We start from the raw sequence: 19,393 nt of genomic DNA, 5'->3' as shown, positions 1-19,393 counted from the left end.
AAAAAAAAACCATTGAGGGCCAGAATTAGCCCCAAAGAACAATGCATTCTGGGGTTAGAACCTCTTTATACTGTATACTTGGGGAGGTAATGCCATGTGGTCTAGCATCCCAGAGGCGATCTCAGCCTGCCAGGAAGTTATCCCTTTCGATGCCAGTATAAACATCTGGTACATCATAGGGATTTAATAAATGATATTCAAAATAGGAATGAAAAGTTTTAATTTTGCCAGAAGTAAGCAGATAAAGTTTTTCATCATTATCTCTGGTTTCCTTACTGTAACTGAATTCCGCAGGCCAATGACTTGTTGCAATCTAATCTTATTAACTCACTCAGCCTTAGAAGAAAAGATTTTACACTAAGAGAAGAATGTACATATTATTTCTCAGTCTTTGGACAAACCTTAATTCCTCCCCATCCTTGATGTAATAGAAAATCGACAGGTGAAGTAAGCCCAGCCTTAAAAGGGAATCTCAAAAGGAAATCCAATTCAACTGGATTCAGTTCTTTTTTCATTGATAAAACCTGAGGAAATAGGAGCATAGAGTTAAGTTGCTGACATAGTCAAAGGGGATTATCTGGCATTATTTTAAAAAGGACTCCTTGGCAGTCACAAGTCACTGGGTATAGGGCAAAGGTTTTAAGGGACAGACATCTCTTAACCAATTGGTAATGGTATTCTACTTGCCCATTCCTTTTGTTTAAAAGCATCTTGTCTTGGGTTTGCCTGGGCCATCTGTGTCAGTGTCTCCTAGTTCCTGGAGGACTGGGATCCTGTCATTTCAGATTTATTTTCCTATATTGCTTAGCTTTCATACTTAGGGGTAAGAGTGTTCTCTGACAGACAGTCAAGGTCCCAGGAGCTCACAATTGTTGTCATCTCACAGACGACTGGCCACAAGGACCTCATTGCTGATTCAGGAAAAGGCTACTTCCCAGACACAGTTCACTTTTTGTTCAGACAGGAAATACTACTGGTATGGGAAGGAAGGCATGCTGTTCTGGTAAGTGACAACTAATTAGTGAATGTTACTCTCAGACAGGAATGAAAAGTTTTAACTGTAGGCCGAACTTATTTTTCATTATTGTTTCATTGGGACTCACTAACTTAAAGATGGGACATTTATACTAGGGTTGGCTTAAAGTTTACATTCACACTATGAAGTTTAAAGTTTGTTAAATAAACTTATAATGTAAATAAAATCACAGGGGAAATATTTATTTTATTTTTATTTAATTAATTAATTTAAAATATTTTCCCATGGTTACATGATTCATGTTCTTTCCCTCACCCCTCCCATAGCCAACAAGCAATTCCACTGGACTTTACATGTATCATTGATCAAAACCCATTTCCATATTATTAATATTTGCAATGAAGTGACTAGTCTATAGCCACAGGGAAAATATTAAACCCATTTAATTCCACAGACTGTCTTTAGATACTTTAATAGGACTATTTGCTTATTTCAGTAGACTGATTTCAAATGAAACTCATTCATTCCCCAAAGAGAGACAAGACTTGGCAAAACTTTGTTAACAGCTTGTTAGAATTATGTTATTTCCTTGCCACCCTACTTCATCATGAGTTTATCAGTGTGAGGCATTCTCAGTATGTAAAATCACTACTGATAACAGATTACATTTACTTCTTTTTTGTTTCCATCTTAAAATCAATAATAATTATTGGTTCGAAGGCAGAAAAGTGGTAAGGGCTAGATAATAGGGGTTAAGTGACTTGCCTACGAAATATCTAAGGTTAGATTTGAACTCAGGAATTCCTGTCTCTAGGACTGGCTCTCTATCCACCAAGCCATCATTAGCTCAATCACATTTACTTTTTTTTTGTACTGAGAGGGTCAAGTAATCTAAAGTCACTCAACTAGATTAGGTTGGGTCTAGGACTTCCAATCGGGGTCGTATTCCTGATGGTAGGGCTGGACTGTGCCCATCTGCTATCTCTTAGAATTATGGCATGTCCTTAAAAAAAATAGTGAAATTTTTTTTTTTAGTTTTTCTAGAATTTAATCTGTTTCCTCTTCAGACTTACCTTCCCAAGTTGATATTTATTAGTGATGTTTCTCTAGAAATAACCTCAAAAGTGTCTTAAATTACCTGAAAGGCAACCTGTGCCAGAAAAATGAGTTTGTCTCTCTCAAAGAGTCCCCGAGCTGTGTACATAAACACAGAGTAGGTGATTTCATCTGTCAGATTAATCACTCTCTCTTTCACCTCATCAGCTGGCCGAGTCCGTTGAATGGCTTTCTCAAAGACCACATTAAATGCCTGATCAGAAATAGTAAAACCAGAGAAGGAATGAAATGGTCAAAATTTCAAACATCCCCACTCCACCCATGCTTTTGTGTTAAATCAGATTCCAGAAGGAATCGCATCATTAGAAGATTAATTTGGCTTAGAACCCCTCTGAGAACAGTTAGGAGTTGGAACAGTTCTGACAAGACTTAAAATAAAACATTCCTATTTATGCTATTGACTCTCATTCACTCTACTGGGCTCATGTAACCCCTAGCACTACTTATGAGTGAACGTACTTTGAGAACCCCCCTCCCCCCCCCAAGAAGGATTGTTAGAGCAGATACCTTCAGTGAGAACTGATAGATGGGATTGATTTTGTTGAGATCATTCAGAATAAAGTACAGCATGGATGCTCTCTCTGCAGCTGGGCGGTAGTTTTCTCTTGCCTCATTGATTTTAGTTTCTGTAATTTTTGCTTCTTTCACCTAAAACCGGGGGGGCGGGGGGGCGGGGAGAGGGGGAAATATTTAGTGAATCCAGTCTATGGAAAAGGAACATGAAAAGCATCCTGGCTATAATTAGAGGATAAAATCTGTCAATTCTCTCATTTTATAGGAAAGAAAACTTTCTAAGGCTTGGAGAGTTTTGTCTTAGATTTGGACCTAGATTTTTTGGCCACAGACACAGGTTTCTTTCTATAGTGTACCAAACTGCCTCTATCTCAGTCTTCCTAAGAAAGCATAGTAGAGCTAAGAAGGAAATTTGAAGGCATCAGGTAAACCACCTGTGCCCTATCGTTACCCTTATGCCAGCCCAAGCTTGGTGATTTCATGAGGAGATTTCTCTTTTGGTAACATATTCTAGTATTTCTTATTTTAAAGAATTTTTACCCTAGGCTTAGTTTGTAAGGAAAAAAAGCCATTGCTAGAGAAAGTTTCTTACTTTCTCCTCAATTTCATTAGCAGTCCGTTTGGTTGTCTCCAGATTTTCCACTAAGGCTGTGTCTCCCAGGAAGTTTCCTGATGCAGCAGATAAACGGGCTAGCAAAGAATCTTCTAATTCTTTCAGGACAATCTTAAATTCATTTTGAGACTTTGTGAGTTCTGCCTAAAAAAATAGCATATACCCAAGAAGCACAATTAATGATCTATATATGATTTTTCCTTTTAAAGTTAACATTTTCTGGATAAGCAGTCCTAAAAAGAAATATATAATAAATAAAACAAACTATACCAGTTATTTTAGAAGTTATTTAATTTTTACCAAATACATGTAAAAACCAATTTCAACATTGTTTTTTCAAAAAATTTGAGTTCCAAATTCGTTCTCTCCCTCCTACCCTTATTGGGAAGTCAAGTAATTTAATATGGGATATATGTACAATTATGCAAAACATGTCTTTCCATTTTAATAAAAAACATACTAGTTATTGACAGACACATAAAATATTGCCCTAAAAATACTACTAATAGGAGAAATGTGTATTTCACATCTCATACCCAGAATACTGACAACAATAACATAGAGTGTTAATGTTGGAGGGTCTATGGAAATATAGGTACACTGTATCTACCTGTAGCTAACATTTATATAGTGTTTACTATGTGCTAAGCACTCTACAAATATTGTCTCATTTTATTCTCACAAAAACCCTGGGGAAATAGGTGCTATTATTAACCTGAAGCAAAGTGACAGCTATTAACTGTTGGAGACCAAGTTAGAATTCAGATCTTCCTGACTCGAGGCATGGCATTCTATCCACTGTGCCACCTAACTGCCCACTGATGTACTGTTGATGGAACTATGAATGGGTTCAACTCTTCTAGAAAGTATTTTGGAATTATGCAAAGAAAGTGAATAAAATGTCAATGCCTTTTGATCCAAAGATCCTATTTGTAGGCTTATACTCCAAGGAGATCAAATAGAAAGGAAGGTCCAATATTTACCAAAATATTTATAGAAACATCTTTTGTAGGAGCAAAGAACTAGAAACAAAATGGATGCTTATCAATTAAAGAATGTTGTGGTACACATATGTGTCACTCAATGTGAAAATTATAGGGAGATTTGAGAAGATAGCTGATGCTGTGATAGGAGAAAAGAAGGGAGAGAACTAAAATGGATATCAAAGATGGCAAGTCTAAAAGCCTAGTTTATAGATAAAGGAGCTGGACTTAAAGAAATTCAACATGTTTTAAGCCAGAGAAAGAAAGAGTAGTGTTCTTGAGGCTCAAGGCTCATCCACTCAGTAAGTAGGGTAGGATAATTGAAGCTTTGCTGCAGGATAATATAATTCAGGGGAGCTAGTAGTCCTTTTGGTCCATTAGCAACATAGCAACAACTGAGTGTAGTAACTAATCAGCAAGAATAATTAGGTGAGATAGGAAAATGCCAAATAGAAACTTCCTCTTTTGTGCAAGGGGGATGGGACAAAAGGAGCCAGAGAAGGAGTGGCTGACAATTGGTGACAGTTATTGACAGTTGAGACTAGAGAGAATTCTGGGGAATGCTCCAGAGGAAGGTCTTCTGGTGGAGGACTGAGAGAGGGAGGAGGAGGACATCCTAGCTTGGATCCAGTCCTGAGGGCTTCCTGAGGATCTTTCTTTGGACATTGAAACCCTGATTCTCTGGTCAAAGATTCCATCGCATCTCACCCAGCAAGACTTCAATAATTGAGTTAGTTAAGTGTTTGGACTCCATTTTGAGAGTGATCTCTTAGTATCCTTCCCCCATTACCCAACCTTGCTGAAGGACCCCCTTTCAGTCAAAACTTACAATTATAGAAAAAGATAGAAATAGAAAAAGAAGGAGAAGGGGCAAGGGGAGAAGCTTGGAGTGACAAACCCCATAGAAATAGAGAAGATGGCACCCCCAAATCTCTCTGCCCTTCACCCTTCTCCCCAACCCCTGAATTGCAAATAATAAAAGCCATTCATTAGCCAGATAGCATTCCAGAGAGCCTGAAAGACAGCAAGGTAGAGTGGAACCACAGCTTAGTCTGGCTGCCTCCATCTTGGAGCCAGACCACCCACTGTGAAGTTGACTGACCTCGGGGGAGGCTTGTGTGAATCCACCCTCATTCAGAATAGGATTGGGGTACCACATACCTCGTCTTATAGGGAAGCCTTGCCCCCAAACTCCTGTGGGGCAGCGCGACCATCCAAGTCACCCAGTTTCAGGGTGACACCCCCTCGAAGTCTAACAGTGTGTGTTCAGCCCTGAGGGGAGAGCTAGAAGAGAGTCTTCACCACACAGACTCTCTCTCTCCCTTCAATCATAACTTTGGTTACCTGGCTCTCATTATTATTACAGTTAGCAACATAGCAAAAACTGAGTTTAGTATCTAATCAGCAAGAATAATTAGGTGAGATAGGAAAATGCCAAATAGAAGCTTCCTCTTTTCCACTTTCCCCACTCCAGAAATGGCTCAGTGCAAATTGATGAAATCTGAAGTAAGCAGAACCAGAAAAACCTAATTATAATTTTGTACAGAATGACAACAAAAAATAAAGACCGAATGTGGTGTACTTATAATATCCAATTTTGAACCCTGAAGAAGAGATTTAGGAATGTACCTCCCTCCTTTCTTTGATGGGGGCTGGAGGGCCACATGAATTTAGAATAATATTTATACTAAACAGATTTTGTGAATATGTTCATTAATTTTCTGAACTATGTAATTATTTCCCCCCTTTTTTTTTAACCCTTATACTTCGGTGTATTGTCTCATAGGTGGAAGATTGGTAAGGGTGGGCAATGGGGGTCAAGTGACTTGCCCAGGGTCACACAGCTGGGAAGTGACTGAGGCCGGGTTTGAACCTAGGACCTCCTGTCTCTAGGCCTGTCACTGAGCTACCCAGCTGCCCTATTTCCCTTTTTTAATTCTTCATTTTTTTTAAGTGATAGTAGGGGAGGGGAGGAATACATTAGAAAATTAAAGTTATCAAAATGTCATCCTCCTTCCAAATCTGGCCCTACCTCAGAATAACCATGGAAATCAAGGTACTTTCCCAGAAAAGTGTCTACTTCCTACCAAGGAAGGAAGGAAAAAAGAAAAGGGAAAAAGAAAGAGGGAAAGAAGGAAGAATAGGAGAAAAGGAGAAAGGATGGATGGAAGGGAGGAAGTGAGTAGGAAGAGAGGAAGGGAAAGAAAAGAGGAATGAGGGAAGGAAGGAATAGAAGGGAGGAAGAGAAAAAAAGAGGAAAGAAGGAAGGGTTAAAGGATGGAAGAGAGGAAGGGAAGAGGAGAAGAAAAGGAAGGATTTATATTAAGCCCTTATATGTGCTAGATTCTATGCTAAGTGCTAGGAATACAAATACAGAGAAAAAGAAAAAAACTATCCCTGTCCTCAAAAAGCTTACATTCTGATGGTGAAGACAACATACACAAAAGGGAGGTGAGATGCAGGGAAGTGGGATTGGAAACATGATTCTGAAGACCAGAAGGTCAGAAACAAGGTCTGGAGTATTTAGGTAAGATGCCCTGGGCCCTTCCACAAAATGATAGTCCCAAGGAGGAACTTGCTATTGGGAGGGAGCAGTGCAGGGTCAAGCCTTGAGGAGGGATATTTCAGGGCCAGCAGGCTACAGGAATGGCAGACTATAGGTTTTCATTTATTCCTCACAACAAAGTGAAGTAGGTGCTATTATGATTCTCATTTTATACTTGAGGAAACTGAGGTAGACAGAGGTGACTTACCTAAGGTCACACAGATTTAAGTGTCTGAGGCTGAATTTGAATTCAGGTGCTTCTGAAGTAGTATAAGTCTGGAAAAGAAGGCTAGAGCCAGGTTCTGGAGGGCTTTAAACATTGATCTAGGGATCTTAGATCTTAGGCTATCTTAGTAGCCATAGTCACTGAAGATTTTGTTTTTTAAACCCTTACCTTCCATCTTGGAGTCAATACTGCTCTAAGGCAGAAAAGTGGTAAGGGTAGGCAATGGGGGTCAAATGACTTGCCCAGGGTCACACAGCTGGGATGTATCTGAGGCCAGACTTGAACCTAGGACCTCTCATCTCTAGGCCTGGCTCTCAATCCACTGAGCTACCCAGCTGCTCCCTCACTGAAGATTTTTGATTTCTGAGAATGACATAGTTAAGACCTATGTGTTTGGAGGATTATTTTGGCAGTGATGTGGAGGATAGTTTGGAGCAGTGGTTCCCAAACTTTTTCGGCCTACCACCCCTTTTCCAGAAAAAATATTACTTAGCCCCATGGAAATTAAATTTTTTAAAATTTTAATAGCAATTAATAGGAAAGATAAATGCACCTGTGGCCATCACCACCTCCCTAGATTGCTGCAGCACCCACCAGGGGGTGGTAGCTCCCACTTTGGGAATCACTGGTTTGGAGGAAGGAGAGGCAGAAACAATTAGGAAGTTATTGAGAGGAGTTGAATATATGTGACTAGATAGTGTCTGATATGAGAAATGGAGATACATTGTCTTTTCTTGTCTTTTCACATAAAGTAGCTATTTAATTTAAAATTAAATTTGTGAGGCAGATGATAGGATAAATGGGAAAGAAGTGATTTACCCTGTCGTAAAAGAAAATACAATGAAGCTTGATTAAGATGAGCACATTCAATAGAGATGTAAGAAGGCAAACTGGGTTTGTGTCCACCATGGTTACCGTCTCATTCATCACATCCCCTCCCTCATTCAGCTTTGCTGCCCCTTTTCTGCCCACCTTCCAAAATGTCCAGTTCCCAGTCCCACGCTGCTTTGCTCTCCTAACCAGTTACCTTCAGCTCCTCAAGATCTGGTCTCTCCTTGGCCACGACAGCCGCCAAAAGTTGATCTTCCAACCCATCTCGGGTTACTAGAAAATTGATGAGGGTGCACTGAGCCTGCATCTCTGGTTTGTAATGTGGATTAAAGTACTTGGTATGAAGGATTAGGCGGAACTGGGGGTGGTATTCCACTTCTTTATCACCCACCTTGATGTATCTGTGGGATTAATAATAAATAAAACCCATCATCAGCCATGTTGCCAGATGTTGATGTAGATAAAAATTATCTGCTTTCACCATGCCTGCTAGAGAGCCTTTTCATGTATAGGGCACAGCATCCCCAAATCCACCAAGTAATCTTGGGTTCTCTTTTTATTGCTACTACCTATGAATAAGATAGGAGGAGATTTTCCCACCAAAGTTCTCTTCCTTTTTCTGAGTCTTTTTAGTTTATCTGGTGGTGTTCCCTTCTGTTCAAATGGGGATATAGATTATATAGGCAATGCAAAATAATAAACACTGCTTAAGGGGACAATTAATATATACATTTAAGTACAGTTTCATATTGGGTCAGCCCAACTGATTTTTTAAAAAATTCTAACTTTCTATCTTGGAATCAATACTGTACATTGGTTCCAAGGCAGAAGAGCCATAAGAGCTGGGCAATTCGGATTAAATGACTTGCCCAGGGTCACACAGCTAGGAAGTATCTGAGGTCACATTTGAACCCAGGACCTCCCATCTCCAAGTCTCACTCTATCCATTGAGCCACCTCCTAACTTAATTTTAAAGCACTTAATCTCAGTGTAAATGTGTCACAGTTTATGGTTTAGCTTTAAAATATTGATTCTTTCTAGGTGCACACTTTTGTGTTTCCCCTTTAGTCAGTAGACTTCTAGGCCTCAACTCTCAGATGATTGTTCTTCTGACTACTTCACCCTGCTTCCCCCTTGTCCCTGGAGTCCATGTACTATCTTTAGAACTTCTTTTGGTCACTAGAAAAATAAGATTATTTCCTGGGTTCCTCCTCCACCCCTGCCTCTGCATTTCCTCTATCTCAGAGCTGTTAACTATTGGATTTGTGCCCAGAACAAAATGCACATAAGTCCTTCATTAATTTGGGGGTACAGCAGAAAAGAAAGGTGCCTTAAGATCATGGGGGGAGAGGAAGCTTCTATCTAGTAGCTTATTTTAACTAATTATTCTTGCTAACTAGATAGTCAGCTTAGTACTTCTGAATGTCCCAAAATGCCATTAACCATCTCTACAAATTTTGTCACCCCTACAAAACCCCTGCATCAGCAAACTCCACTCTAGTTACAGCTTTTGGGTGGATTTACATCACATCTAGATCACAATTCTCTCATCTTGTTTAGGGATTTCCTTAGTAGGGTACATCTTCTTGATAGAAAGTGCTATTCTACTGGCTCCTTTAACTAATTTGTTCCTTTTGAAATCATGAGTTATATATCCTGCCAAATCTCAGTGATCCCTGTTGTATCTACTCACTTGTGCTAACATCTCTGGTCAACTATATTCTTTTTTGTGATATATGTATAGAGACTTGAAGCTCCCTTCTTTGTGAACCAATGGGCTTTTCCACTGATAGTCTATGTTAGACCTACTACTCTGTAGTGTCAGAATTTTCTTCTTTTCTATTTTCCACTAAAACTTTGAAAATATTTAAAAACCTAGATTTATACCAGTAACTTCCCTGTCTCATGTGTAGGAGGAGCCCCACAATTCCTTATCCTTATTTCAGATAGGGACTATTATTTTAAATTGTAATTATTTTTTAGGAGCTAATTTTCTAGCAGGAAAGTTCAAAGAAATTCAGTACATTATGTCTTGATGCCTTTTTCCCCACACAAAAGGTGAAACCATAGAAAACTCACTGCTTGCTTTGTTAAGTTAAAAGAAAATCAATTTACCTTCCTTTTTTAATTGTGTTTCTGCCCAGTAAAGGATCTAACACAGGTTCTACAGTCTCTCCAATATTCTCAATAAGTAAAGTATCTCCTTCTGAGATGGCTGACTCAATACTGTCCAGATAGCTGCAGGCACAGTACACAACAGTAATCTCATTAATATTTATGCAATAAAACAAAGACAACTTACAATACTGCATTTTAAGAAACATCCCTCCGTAATGAGGGTCCAAACATTAATCATATTGATTAATGATAAAACTTGATAAATTGATAACACTGAGAAATTTTTTTGTGTGTTCATGGCATTTGACTCCTTCAGAAAAGAAGGTTGGTGTTACCTTATGTTTATTATTCACTCTGTCATAGTCATTCAACTTGGGCAAATGATAGAGTCAGAGGAAAGACAGTTAATATTATATATTTTTCAGCTAGTATAGCTAGGTCCCGATTAGTGCAAATAATAACTCTTGTGAGGCATACATGAATTGTAAATTGATCTAGTCAATGTTGTAATTATAAAAAATTTGCTCATTGATTCCAGCCCTATGACATGTAGTGTGAATTAGAGGACAGGTGACCACTTCAGGGTATCAGGATCTAGCCATATTAGCTAAAAAAAAAAAATACACAGCATTAATAGTCTTTCCTACTTACCTACTTATATTACACCTCTATCAGAGAGGCCTGCTAAAAACCAGCATCAACAAAAAAATATAAAGCAAACTTGTGGGCTGGTCAATGTTGGAATTTATTTCCAAGGCTGGATTAATGCATCTAAAGACTCATTCATGCATTAATTAATTCAATAAGTATATTTCTAAGTATCTACCCACTTTGTGCAAGATATTAAGCTGCCTTCTTGTGATCCTAATATGTTTGGGACCTTTTATACTCTGGTGACAATAACAACTATGTCCCATAAAAATAATTACAAATGTCTCATAATAAACAAGGCGTACCCTCTGTGTCCCAGTCGGATGGCTTTCAAGGCTGATCCATATTTATTTTTAATCCATTTGATTCCTTGTAACTGAGCGTCGACAATGAGAGGCCACCGCTCCGTATTGCATAGAATAGTGGCATTCTCTGTTGACATTCGGTCACTGGGGAGGCCCTGGTTATTCCATGTGGCAATGTCTGCATCATCTGTCAGCAGAGTGAGTGGGTCCAGTCCTACAGTAATAGGAATGGGAACCTGCAGAGAGAAAGGGCACTTTCTCTGAAGTAATGATGGCAGGAAGACCTCCATAGAAAATAACAGATAAATGCTGTGGTGAGACAGTTGTCATACAAGGGGATTTGGGGATGAGAGGGGCAACACAGCCAGGCTTATGTTTGCATTATTGGACTATAGTATGAACCCCAAATGTGCTGATGGCAAGAGAATAGAAATGATCATGAACCTTGACAGTGTCTGCCCACAAATCCTGAGAAATGAGTGTGCCTGTAGATGTTACCTTTAGTTGATTTAGGTATGGGATCCAAAATTTTTCCATCAGCTCATTTCTGTATTTTTTGGTGAAATAACCCACGTAAGAAACAAAGGCAGATATCAGCAGGACATCTCCACACAAAGTTACTCCCTGCTCTTTGAAGTTTTCCACAGATTCAGCCCATCGGACATTTTCAGATGCTAATCCTCCCACTAGCCTAAAAAAGGAGATATCCATTGGTAAATGGAAATAGAAAAGAGGCGAAAAAAATCTAATTAGCGCTTAGTATTATTCCAGAAAATGTAAATCATTCGGCTCTAATCATTTGCTCATGGCTTCTGGGAGAGGAATTTGTGATATTTGGAACAGGATAGAAAACTGCCTGAGCGCTTAACTCACTCAGTAGTGAGAAAGGAATAGAGAATGGCTGAGTTAAAGACTTTTGTCAAGATTTGTTCTCCATACTTCAATTAATTTTAATTTTAATTTAATTAAATTTAATTCAATCAGTATACTTTAAAAACTATTTTATTTTTTCTCTAATTGCATGTAAAAGCAATTTCCAATGTATTTTTAAAATTTTGAGTTCCAAATTCTCTTCCTCCTTCATCCCTCTGCTCCCCACCTGAGACAATAAGTATTCTAATGTAGAGTTTTCAGTAAATTTTTTTTTTTTAAAACTTACCTTCCATCTTAGAATCTGTGATTCTAAGTATTTCCAAGAAAGAAGAACCTTAAGGGCTAGCAATTGGGGTTAAATGACTTGCCCAGCTAGCTAGAAGTGTCTGAGACCAATATGGAAGGAGGAGTTTAGTCATATTCCTAATATAATCACAAAAAGCACTAATAAAATCAGAAATCAAAAATTCCCCCTATCAAGAGGACTTGGGTTCAAATATGAATGACCAAGGCATTTCCTAGTTGTGTGAGCCTGGGCAAGTTACTTAACCCTACTTTTCTGCCTTGGAAAATAATGCACAATATTGAATCTAAGGTAAGGTTTAAAAAAAAAAAAAGAATTCCCTCCACAATCCTCCTCCTCCCATTTCAATGAACCTGATCCTAAACCCTTCTAGCCTTATTTCATATTTTCTTTTTACTTCCTACACACTATATTTTAGTCTGACAATATCAATGTCCCAACTGATTCCTTTGTACAGTTCCTTGTCTCCACTGACACAGGCTGTCTCCCTGTGCTTGAAATTTACTTGTTAAAATACTTCTCTTCAAGATTCACCTCATGTTCATCCAATCTTCCTTATAGAAATGATCTCTCATCCCTGCAATTATGAAAACCTCCTTAAATTTCTGCTATATCTTATAGCTTGAGAGTTGTTCACAGTCATGACAATAGTCACATAGCCATTGTGGGTCAGATTTCCAACCAAGGTCCTCTATCTTCTCTGAATATTTATGCCATAAGTTCCAGAAGTGAAGGTTCTTCTGATTTCCTAGGCTCCTAAAGTTCTCTGATTTCTTATTTTCAGATGATCAAATCTCTTAGCCCCAAGGTAAATATCTGGGTCTGCTATATGCTGACAGCTGCTCCAGAGGAGCCCTGGAACCTCCCCCTTTCTGATCAGGCTCTGCTGAAAACACAACTGGACCATCAATGGCAGGAGTCAGAACATTGAAGCATACAAGTCAGGTTGCTCTTCCCAAGACTATTACATGAAGCATTGATTATGTTCATGTTTGAAACTATAAATGAACTAAGCCTCTATAAGTACTTCTATCTATATATCTATAAATCAATAGATGTTACATGGAAATCTATATTATTTATTGCTATACATTATAGGTAATATATAGATAGCATATCTGTGATATGGATAATGCATTTATAATTAATAGATAACATCTATACATGACTTAGTAATATAGAGTATATAGTAATATATAATATTGTATATAAAATATATCATATTTATATATTATATACTATATATAATATTAGATAATATATAGATAATATAGAGAGATTATCTCTATCATCTACATATAGATGATATATAGATAAAATAGATATATAGAGATTTCATATATAGAAAATATGGTTGTTATACAATTTATAGTTATGGATATTAGATCTGTTGAGAGAGGGAGAGGGAGAACACTAGATGGATAGGTGTCTATCTATATATAGATATAGATATATGAGTAGTATGCATACTCTGAAGCTATTGCTGGCATGTAGCCAGTGAGATATGTGAGATAGTATAAAATTGGAAGGAGACACAGTGCAATGAAAAGAATGCTAGATCTGTAGGGTGAAAACAGGTTAAAATCCCAGCTTTACTTACTACCTGTATGACCTTAGGCAAGTTACCTAACTTTTATGGACCTCAATTTTCTCATCTGTAGAAGGAAGGGTTAGGACTAGACAGTGCCCGTTTCCAGCATCTCTAAATCTATGATCCTGCTTTGAGTAAGGGAGCCCCCTTGGACAGAGTCTTGCTGAATTCTTCACTGATAGTTTGCATTCTAGGAAGAATTTGTGTGCTAAATTAAAAAACTTCAACAAAAAAGCTACCAAATATACAGGGCTCATCTAAATTCATATTGCATAAGGTAAGGTTACCTGCCAAAGGCCCACTCTATTCCCTTAACACCATATTTAAAAATGTGTTAAAGAAAATGTGAAAGCTGTTCTAAAACATCCTTTCTCATTTGTGTGAATGCTCCTTCTGAAAGGCCTCTTGGCCTGAGCTTCTTCGGGTGATTCCCCCAGAACCTGAGAGTTTCTGGGATGGTTCCATCTCCTCCAGCTGGACCCAACATACCTATTAGCTAGAGAAATGATACTGTTTGTGGCATCTGCCTCTTGTTGACATTTGATTTTCTCAGCTGTAGCCTTTTCAAAGGCAGCCGTGAGGTTGGCGAGATTAGCATTGAGTTCCTGGAAAAAAACAAAAAACAACCCAAAAACCCAATTGAAAAGGCCCTTAAAGAGAGAAACCCTGAGTTTTAACAGCAACCCCCCCCCACCCCCTTCACAAAGAGGAAGACTGCCCATAGGAAGAGGAAGAATTTTGACAGAACTTTCCATAAAGGCAGAGCTTCTATCCCTTAGAGGTGCATGTAGCTTACACCAAGAAGAAGCCTCCTGGAATGATCTGGACCTATACTCGACTTCATTCTCTCTCTCACCATTTAATAATGCATGAGTAGAGCCCAAGCCAACACTTTTTAAACAGAGCTATTGACAGGGATAAGTAAGTTGCACTGGTGTTTTACTAGGGATATGAGCAAGCACTTACAGCAATTTTGTTTTTGATCCGAGTGAGCTTATCTTGTGCTTCTGCCAATTCTGCATTAGCTTCTTCCAGGGCCTGTCTCTTGGGTGCCACATCGCAGTAGACTTCGTAAAAACGGACAATATTGATACACCAGGAACAAAGGCCAGCAGCAGCAGCCGACTTGGAACGAATAAATTCAGGATCAAAGGTGGGATTGCCTTGATAAGGTCTGGAGAGAGAGATTGAGAGAGACTATGAGACAGATAAATTAGAAAACAAGGATGTACAGAGGTTGTCAGGATCATTTTCTCCTCAAACATCCTCATGATTTTCCAAACTTTATTCCTGGGATTGGAAATTAAGCTAATTACAAACCATGAGCAGGAGTGGGCCAATTACCTTCTTTTCATCTTCTTTGTAGCTTTGGAGGCCGAGGATAGAGGGGAAAAAAGTATGGATCTGGTAACTCTGCCTTTGGTGGTATTAAAAATGAGAGATAGAGGGGGCAGCTGGGTAGCTCAGTGGAGTGAGAGTCAGGCCTAGAGACGGGAGGTCCTAGGTTCAAACCCGGCCTCAGCCACTTCCCAGCTGTGTGACCCTGGGCAAGTCACTTGACCCCCATTGCCCACCCTTACCAATCTTCCACCTATGAGACAATACACCGAAGTACAAGGGTTTAAGAAAAAAAAAAAAAAACACAAAAAAATGAGAGATAGAAAAAGAATGGAGAAAAATAGAAAGTAGGGTGAAAACTACATGGGGAAAACTCCAGTCTGTGATTTAAATCAATTTAAAAATAATATGAAAGGAGGGGGCAGCTGGGTAGCTCAGTGGATTGAGAACCAGGCCTAGAAACAGGAGGTCCTAGGTTCAAATCTGGCCTCAGACACTTCCCAACTGTGTGACCCTGGGCATTGCCTAGCCCTTACCACTCTTCTGCTTTGGAGCCAATACACAGTATTGACCAAGATGGAAGGTAAGGGTTTTGAAAATAAAATTAAAATAAAATAAAATAATATGAAAGGGGCCTCAGATACTTCCTAGCTATGTGACTCTGGATAAGTCACTTAACCCCAATTGCCTAGACCCCCTGCTGCTCTTCTGTCTCATAATTGATCACCTTACCTACCTCTGAGCTTCAGTTTCCTCTTCTATAAAATGAGATGATTAGATGGTCTCTAAGCTCTCTTCTTGCTTACAATAAATTAGCCTTAGATACCTTAAGCTTACTATTATATATTATGATATTTAAATAAGTACCTCAGGAGGGACAACATGGTAAAGTGGATAGAAAACTGGTCTAAAAATCAAGGGTTTCAGACCTTTTGACACATGGCAATCTTGGGGCAAATCACTTAACCTCTCAGGTCTCTAGGAAACTCCTGAAGATTATAAATTGCATAGAAGGTGTGTGAACCTTCACTGGCAAAGGGAAATTCCTCACTTGGGAGTTCTTTATACCACTGAAATCCCTAGTTCAGTCCCCACCCTCATACCGCAGGACTTTAAGGATATATTTCAATATATTATGATAATAGTAATTATACTAGTTTTCTATAAAACAATTAAAATATATCATTACATTAAATATTATAATAGTTTACATTTTATATAGTACTCTGTGGCTACAAAGCACTTCACTTGCATTCTTTTTTTTTGAGTATACATTATTTTTTAATTTTTTTTAATTTTTATACATTTATTAATATTCATTTTTAACCTGATTACATGCTTCATACCCCTACTTTTCCCTTCACCCCCCCGCTCACCCATGGCTGACGCACATTTCCACTGGTTGTAACATGTGTCCTTGTTCAGGGCCCATTTCCATATTGTTGTTAGTTGCATTGGTGTGGTTGTTTCTAGTCCACAATCCCAATCATGTCCACCCCAAACCATGCGTTCAAGCAGTTGTTTTTCTTATATGTTTCCACTCCTGTAGTTCTTCCTCTGAATGTCTTGTGTCATTGCATTGCTGCTGGTACAGAAGTCCATTACATTCGATTTTACCATAGTATATCAGTCTCTGTGTACAATGTTCTTCTGGCTCTGCTCCTTTCGCTCTGCATCTGTTCCTGGAGGTCTCTCCAGTTTGCCTGGAACTCCTCCAGTTTATTATTCCTTTGAGCACAATAGTATTCCATCACCAGCATATACCACAATTTGTTCAGCCATTCCCCAATTGAAGGACATGCCCTCATTTTCCAGTTTTTTGCCACTACAAAAAGTGCAGCTATAAATATTTTCATACAAGTCTGTTTATCTATGATCTCTTTGGGGTACAAACCCAACAATGGTATGGCTGGATCAAAGGGCAGGCATTCTTTCATAGCCCTTTGAGCATAGTTCCAAATTGCCAGCCAGAATGGTTGGATCATTTCACAACTCCACCAGCAGTGCATTAATGTCCCAATTTTGCCACATCCCCTCCAGCATTCATTACTCTCCCCTTCTTTCATTTTAGTCAATCTGCTAGGTGTGAGGTGGTACCTCAGAGTTGTTTTGATTTGCATTTCTCTAATTATTAGAGATTTAGAACACTTTCTCATGTGCTTATTGATACTTTTGATTTCTTTACCTGAGAATTTCCTATTCATGTCTCTTGCCCATTTTTCAATTGGGGAATGGCTTGATTTTTTATACAATTGATTTAACTCCTTGTATATTTGAGTAATTAGACCCCTGTCAGAGTTTTTTGTTATAAAGATTTTTTCCCAATTTGTTGTTTCCCTTCTGATTTTGACTACATTGTTTTTGTTTGTACAAAAGTTTTTTAGCTTGATATAATCAAAACCATTAATTTACATTTTGTAATTTTTTCTAACTCTTGCTTGGTTTTAAAATCTTTCCTTTCCCAGAGATCTGATAGGTATACTATTTTGTGTTCACTTAATTTATTTATAGTTTCCCTCTTTATATTCAGGTCATTCACCCACTCTGAATTTATCTTGGTGTAGGGTGTGAGATGTTGATCTAAACCTAATCTCTCCCATATTGTTTTCCAAGTTTCCTAGCAGTTTTTGTCAAATAGTGGATTCATGTCCCAAAAGTTGGGCTCTTTGGGTTTATCATACACTGTCTTGCTGACATCATTAACCCCAAGTCTATTCCACTAATCCTCCCTTCTATCTCTTAGCCAGTACCATATTGTTTTGGTGACTGCTGCTTTATAGTATAGTTTAATATCTGGTACTGCTAGGCCCCCTTCCTTCACATTTTTTTTTCGTTATTTCCCTTGATATTCTTGATCTTTTGTTATTCCAAATGAAATTTGTTATAGTTTTTCCTAATTCAGTAAAGAAGTTTTTTGGTAATTTGATAGGTATGGCACTAAATACGTAAATTAATTTGGGTAGAATGTTCATTTTTATTTTGTTAGCTCGTCCTACCCATGAACAATTAATGGCTTTCCAATTGTTGAGATCCAGTTTTATTTGTCTGGAAAGTGTTTTGTAGTTGTTTTCGTATAGTAGCTGTGTTTGTTTTGGTAGATAGATTCCCAAGTATTTTATATTATCGAGGGTGATTTTAAATGGTGTTTCTCTTTCTACCTCTTGCTGCTCTAATGTGTTGGAAATATATAGAAATGCTGATGATTTATGTGCATTTATTTTGTATCCTGCCACTTTGCTAAAGTTGTTGATTATTTCTACTAGCTTCTTAGTTGATTCTCTAGGATTTTTTAAGTAGACCATCATATCATCTGCAAAGAGTGATAGCTTAGTCTCCTCCTTGCCTATTTTGATACCTTCAATTTCTTTTTCTTCTCTAATTGCAACTGCTAGTGTTTCTAGTACTATGTCAAATAATAGAGGTGATAATGGGCATACCTGTTTCGCTCCTGATCTTATTGGGAAGGCTTCTAATTTATCCCCATTGCATATAATGCTTGTTGATGGTTTTAGGTATATATTGTTTATTATTTTTAGGAAGGGTCCTTCTATTCCTATACTTTCCAATGTTTTCAATAGGAATGGATGTTGTATTTTGTCAAAGGCTTTTTCGGCATCTATTGATATAATCATGTGATTTTTGTTTGTTAGACTGTTGATATGGTCAATTATGTGGATGGTTTCCCTAATGTTGAACCATCCTTGCATTCCTGGTATAAATCCCACCTGATCATGGTGGATGATCTTCTTGATTACTTGTTGGAGTCTCTTTGCTAATATTCTATTTAAGATTTTTGCATCTATGTTCATTAGGGAGATTGGTCTATAGTTTTCTTTCTCTGTTTTTGGTCTACCTGGCTTTGGGATCAGTACCATATTTGTGTCATAAAAGGAATTTGGTAGGACTCCTTCTTTGCTTATCATATCAAATAACTTGTATAGTATTGGGATTAGTTGCTCTTTGAATGTCTGATAGAATTCACTAGTGAATCCATCAGGTCCTGGTGATTTTTTCTTAGGGAGTTCTTTGATGGCTTGTTCAATTTGTATTTCTGATATGGATTATTTAGGTATTCTATTTCTTCTACTGTTAATCTAGGCAATTTATATTTTTGTAAATATTCGTCCATATCTCCTAAATTGTTATATTTGTAGCCATATCATTGGGCAAAATAGTTCTTAATGATTGCCTTAATTTCCCCTTCATTAGATGTGAGGTCTCCCTTTTCATTTTTAATACTGTCAATTTGGTTTTCTTCTTTCCTTTTTCTTATTAGATTGACCAGTACTTTGTCTATTTTATCTGTTTTTTCAAAATACCAGCTTCTAGTCTTATTTATTAATTCAATAGTTCTTTTACTTTCAATTTTATTAATTTCTCCCTTGATTTTTAGTATTTCTAATTTAGTTT

At 37.9% G+C, this 19,393-nt stretch overlaps 1 protein-coding gene across 1 annotated transcript in view; it reads right to left on the bottom strand.

Annotated features, from left to right (window-relative positions):
- Positions 1-19,393, bottom strand: part of DNAH17 (dynein axonemal heavy chain 17) — a 233,897-nt gene that overhangs the window by 17,461 nt on the left and 197,043 nt on the right. Inside the window, exons 57-66 of the mRNA XM_044675175.1 lie at positions 14,612-14,842; positions 14,135-14,250; positions 11,376-11,568; positions 10,878-11,113; positions 9,919-10,041; positions 8,000-8,204; positions 3,198-3,362; positions 2,600-2,740; positions 2,115-2,285; positions 402-524 (exon numbers count right to left, since the gene is read on the bottom strand). Of these exons, the coding sequence (XP_044531110.1) occupies positions 402-524; positions 2,115-2,285; positions 2,600-2,740; positions 3,198-3,362; positions 8,000-8,204; positions 9,919-10,041; positions 10,878-11,113; positions 11,376-11,568; positions 14,135-14,250; positions 14,612-14,842 (1,704 nt within the window). The remainder of the gene's footprint in view (positions 1-401; positions 525-2,114; positions 2,286-2,599; positions 2,741-3,197; positions 3,363-7,999; positions 8,205-9,918; positions 10,042-10,877; positions 11,114-11,375; positions 11,569-14,134; positions 14,251-14,611; positions 14,843-19,393) is intronic.

Source organism: Gracilinanus agilis, chromosome 4, assembly GCF_016433145.1.
Source record: "Gracilinanus agilis isolate LMUSP501 chromosome 4, AgileGrace, whole genome shotgun sequence".
NCBI classification, from domain to species: Eukaryota; Metazoa; Chordata; class Mammalia; order Didelphimorphia; family Didelphidae; genus Gracilinanus; species Gracilinanus agilis.
Note: the sequence above shows the minus strand (reverse complement) of the source record. Positions and strands in the feature narration are given on the sequence as shown.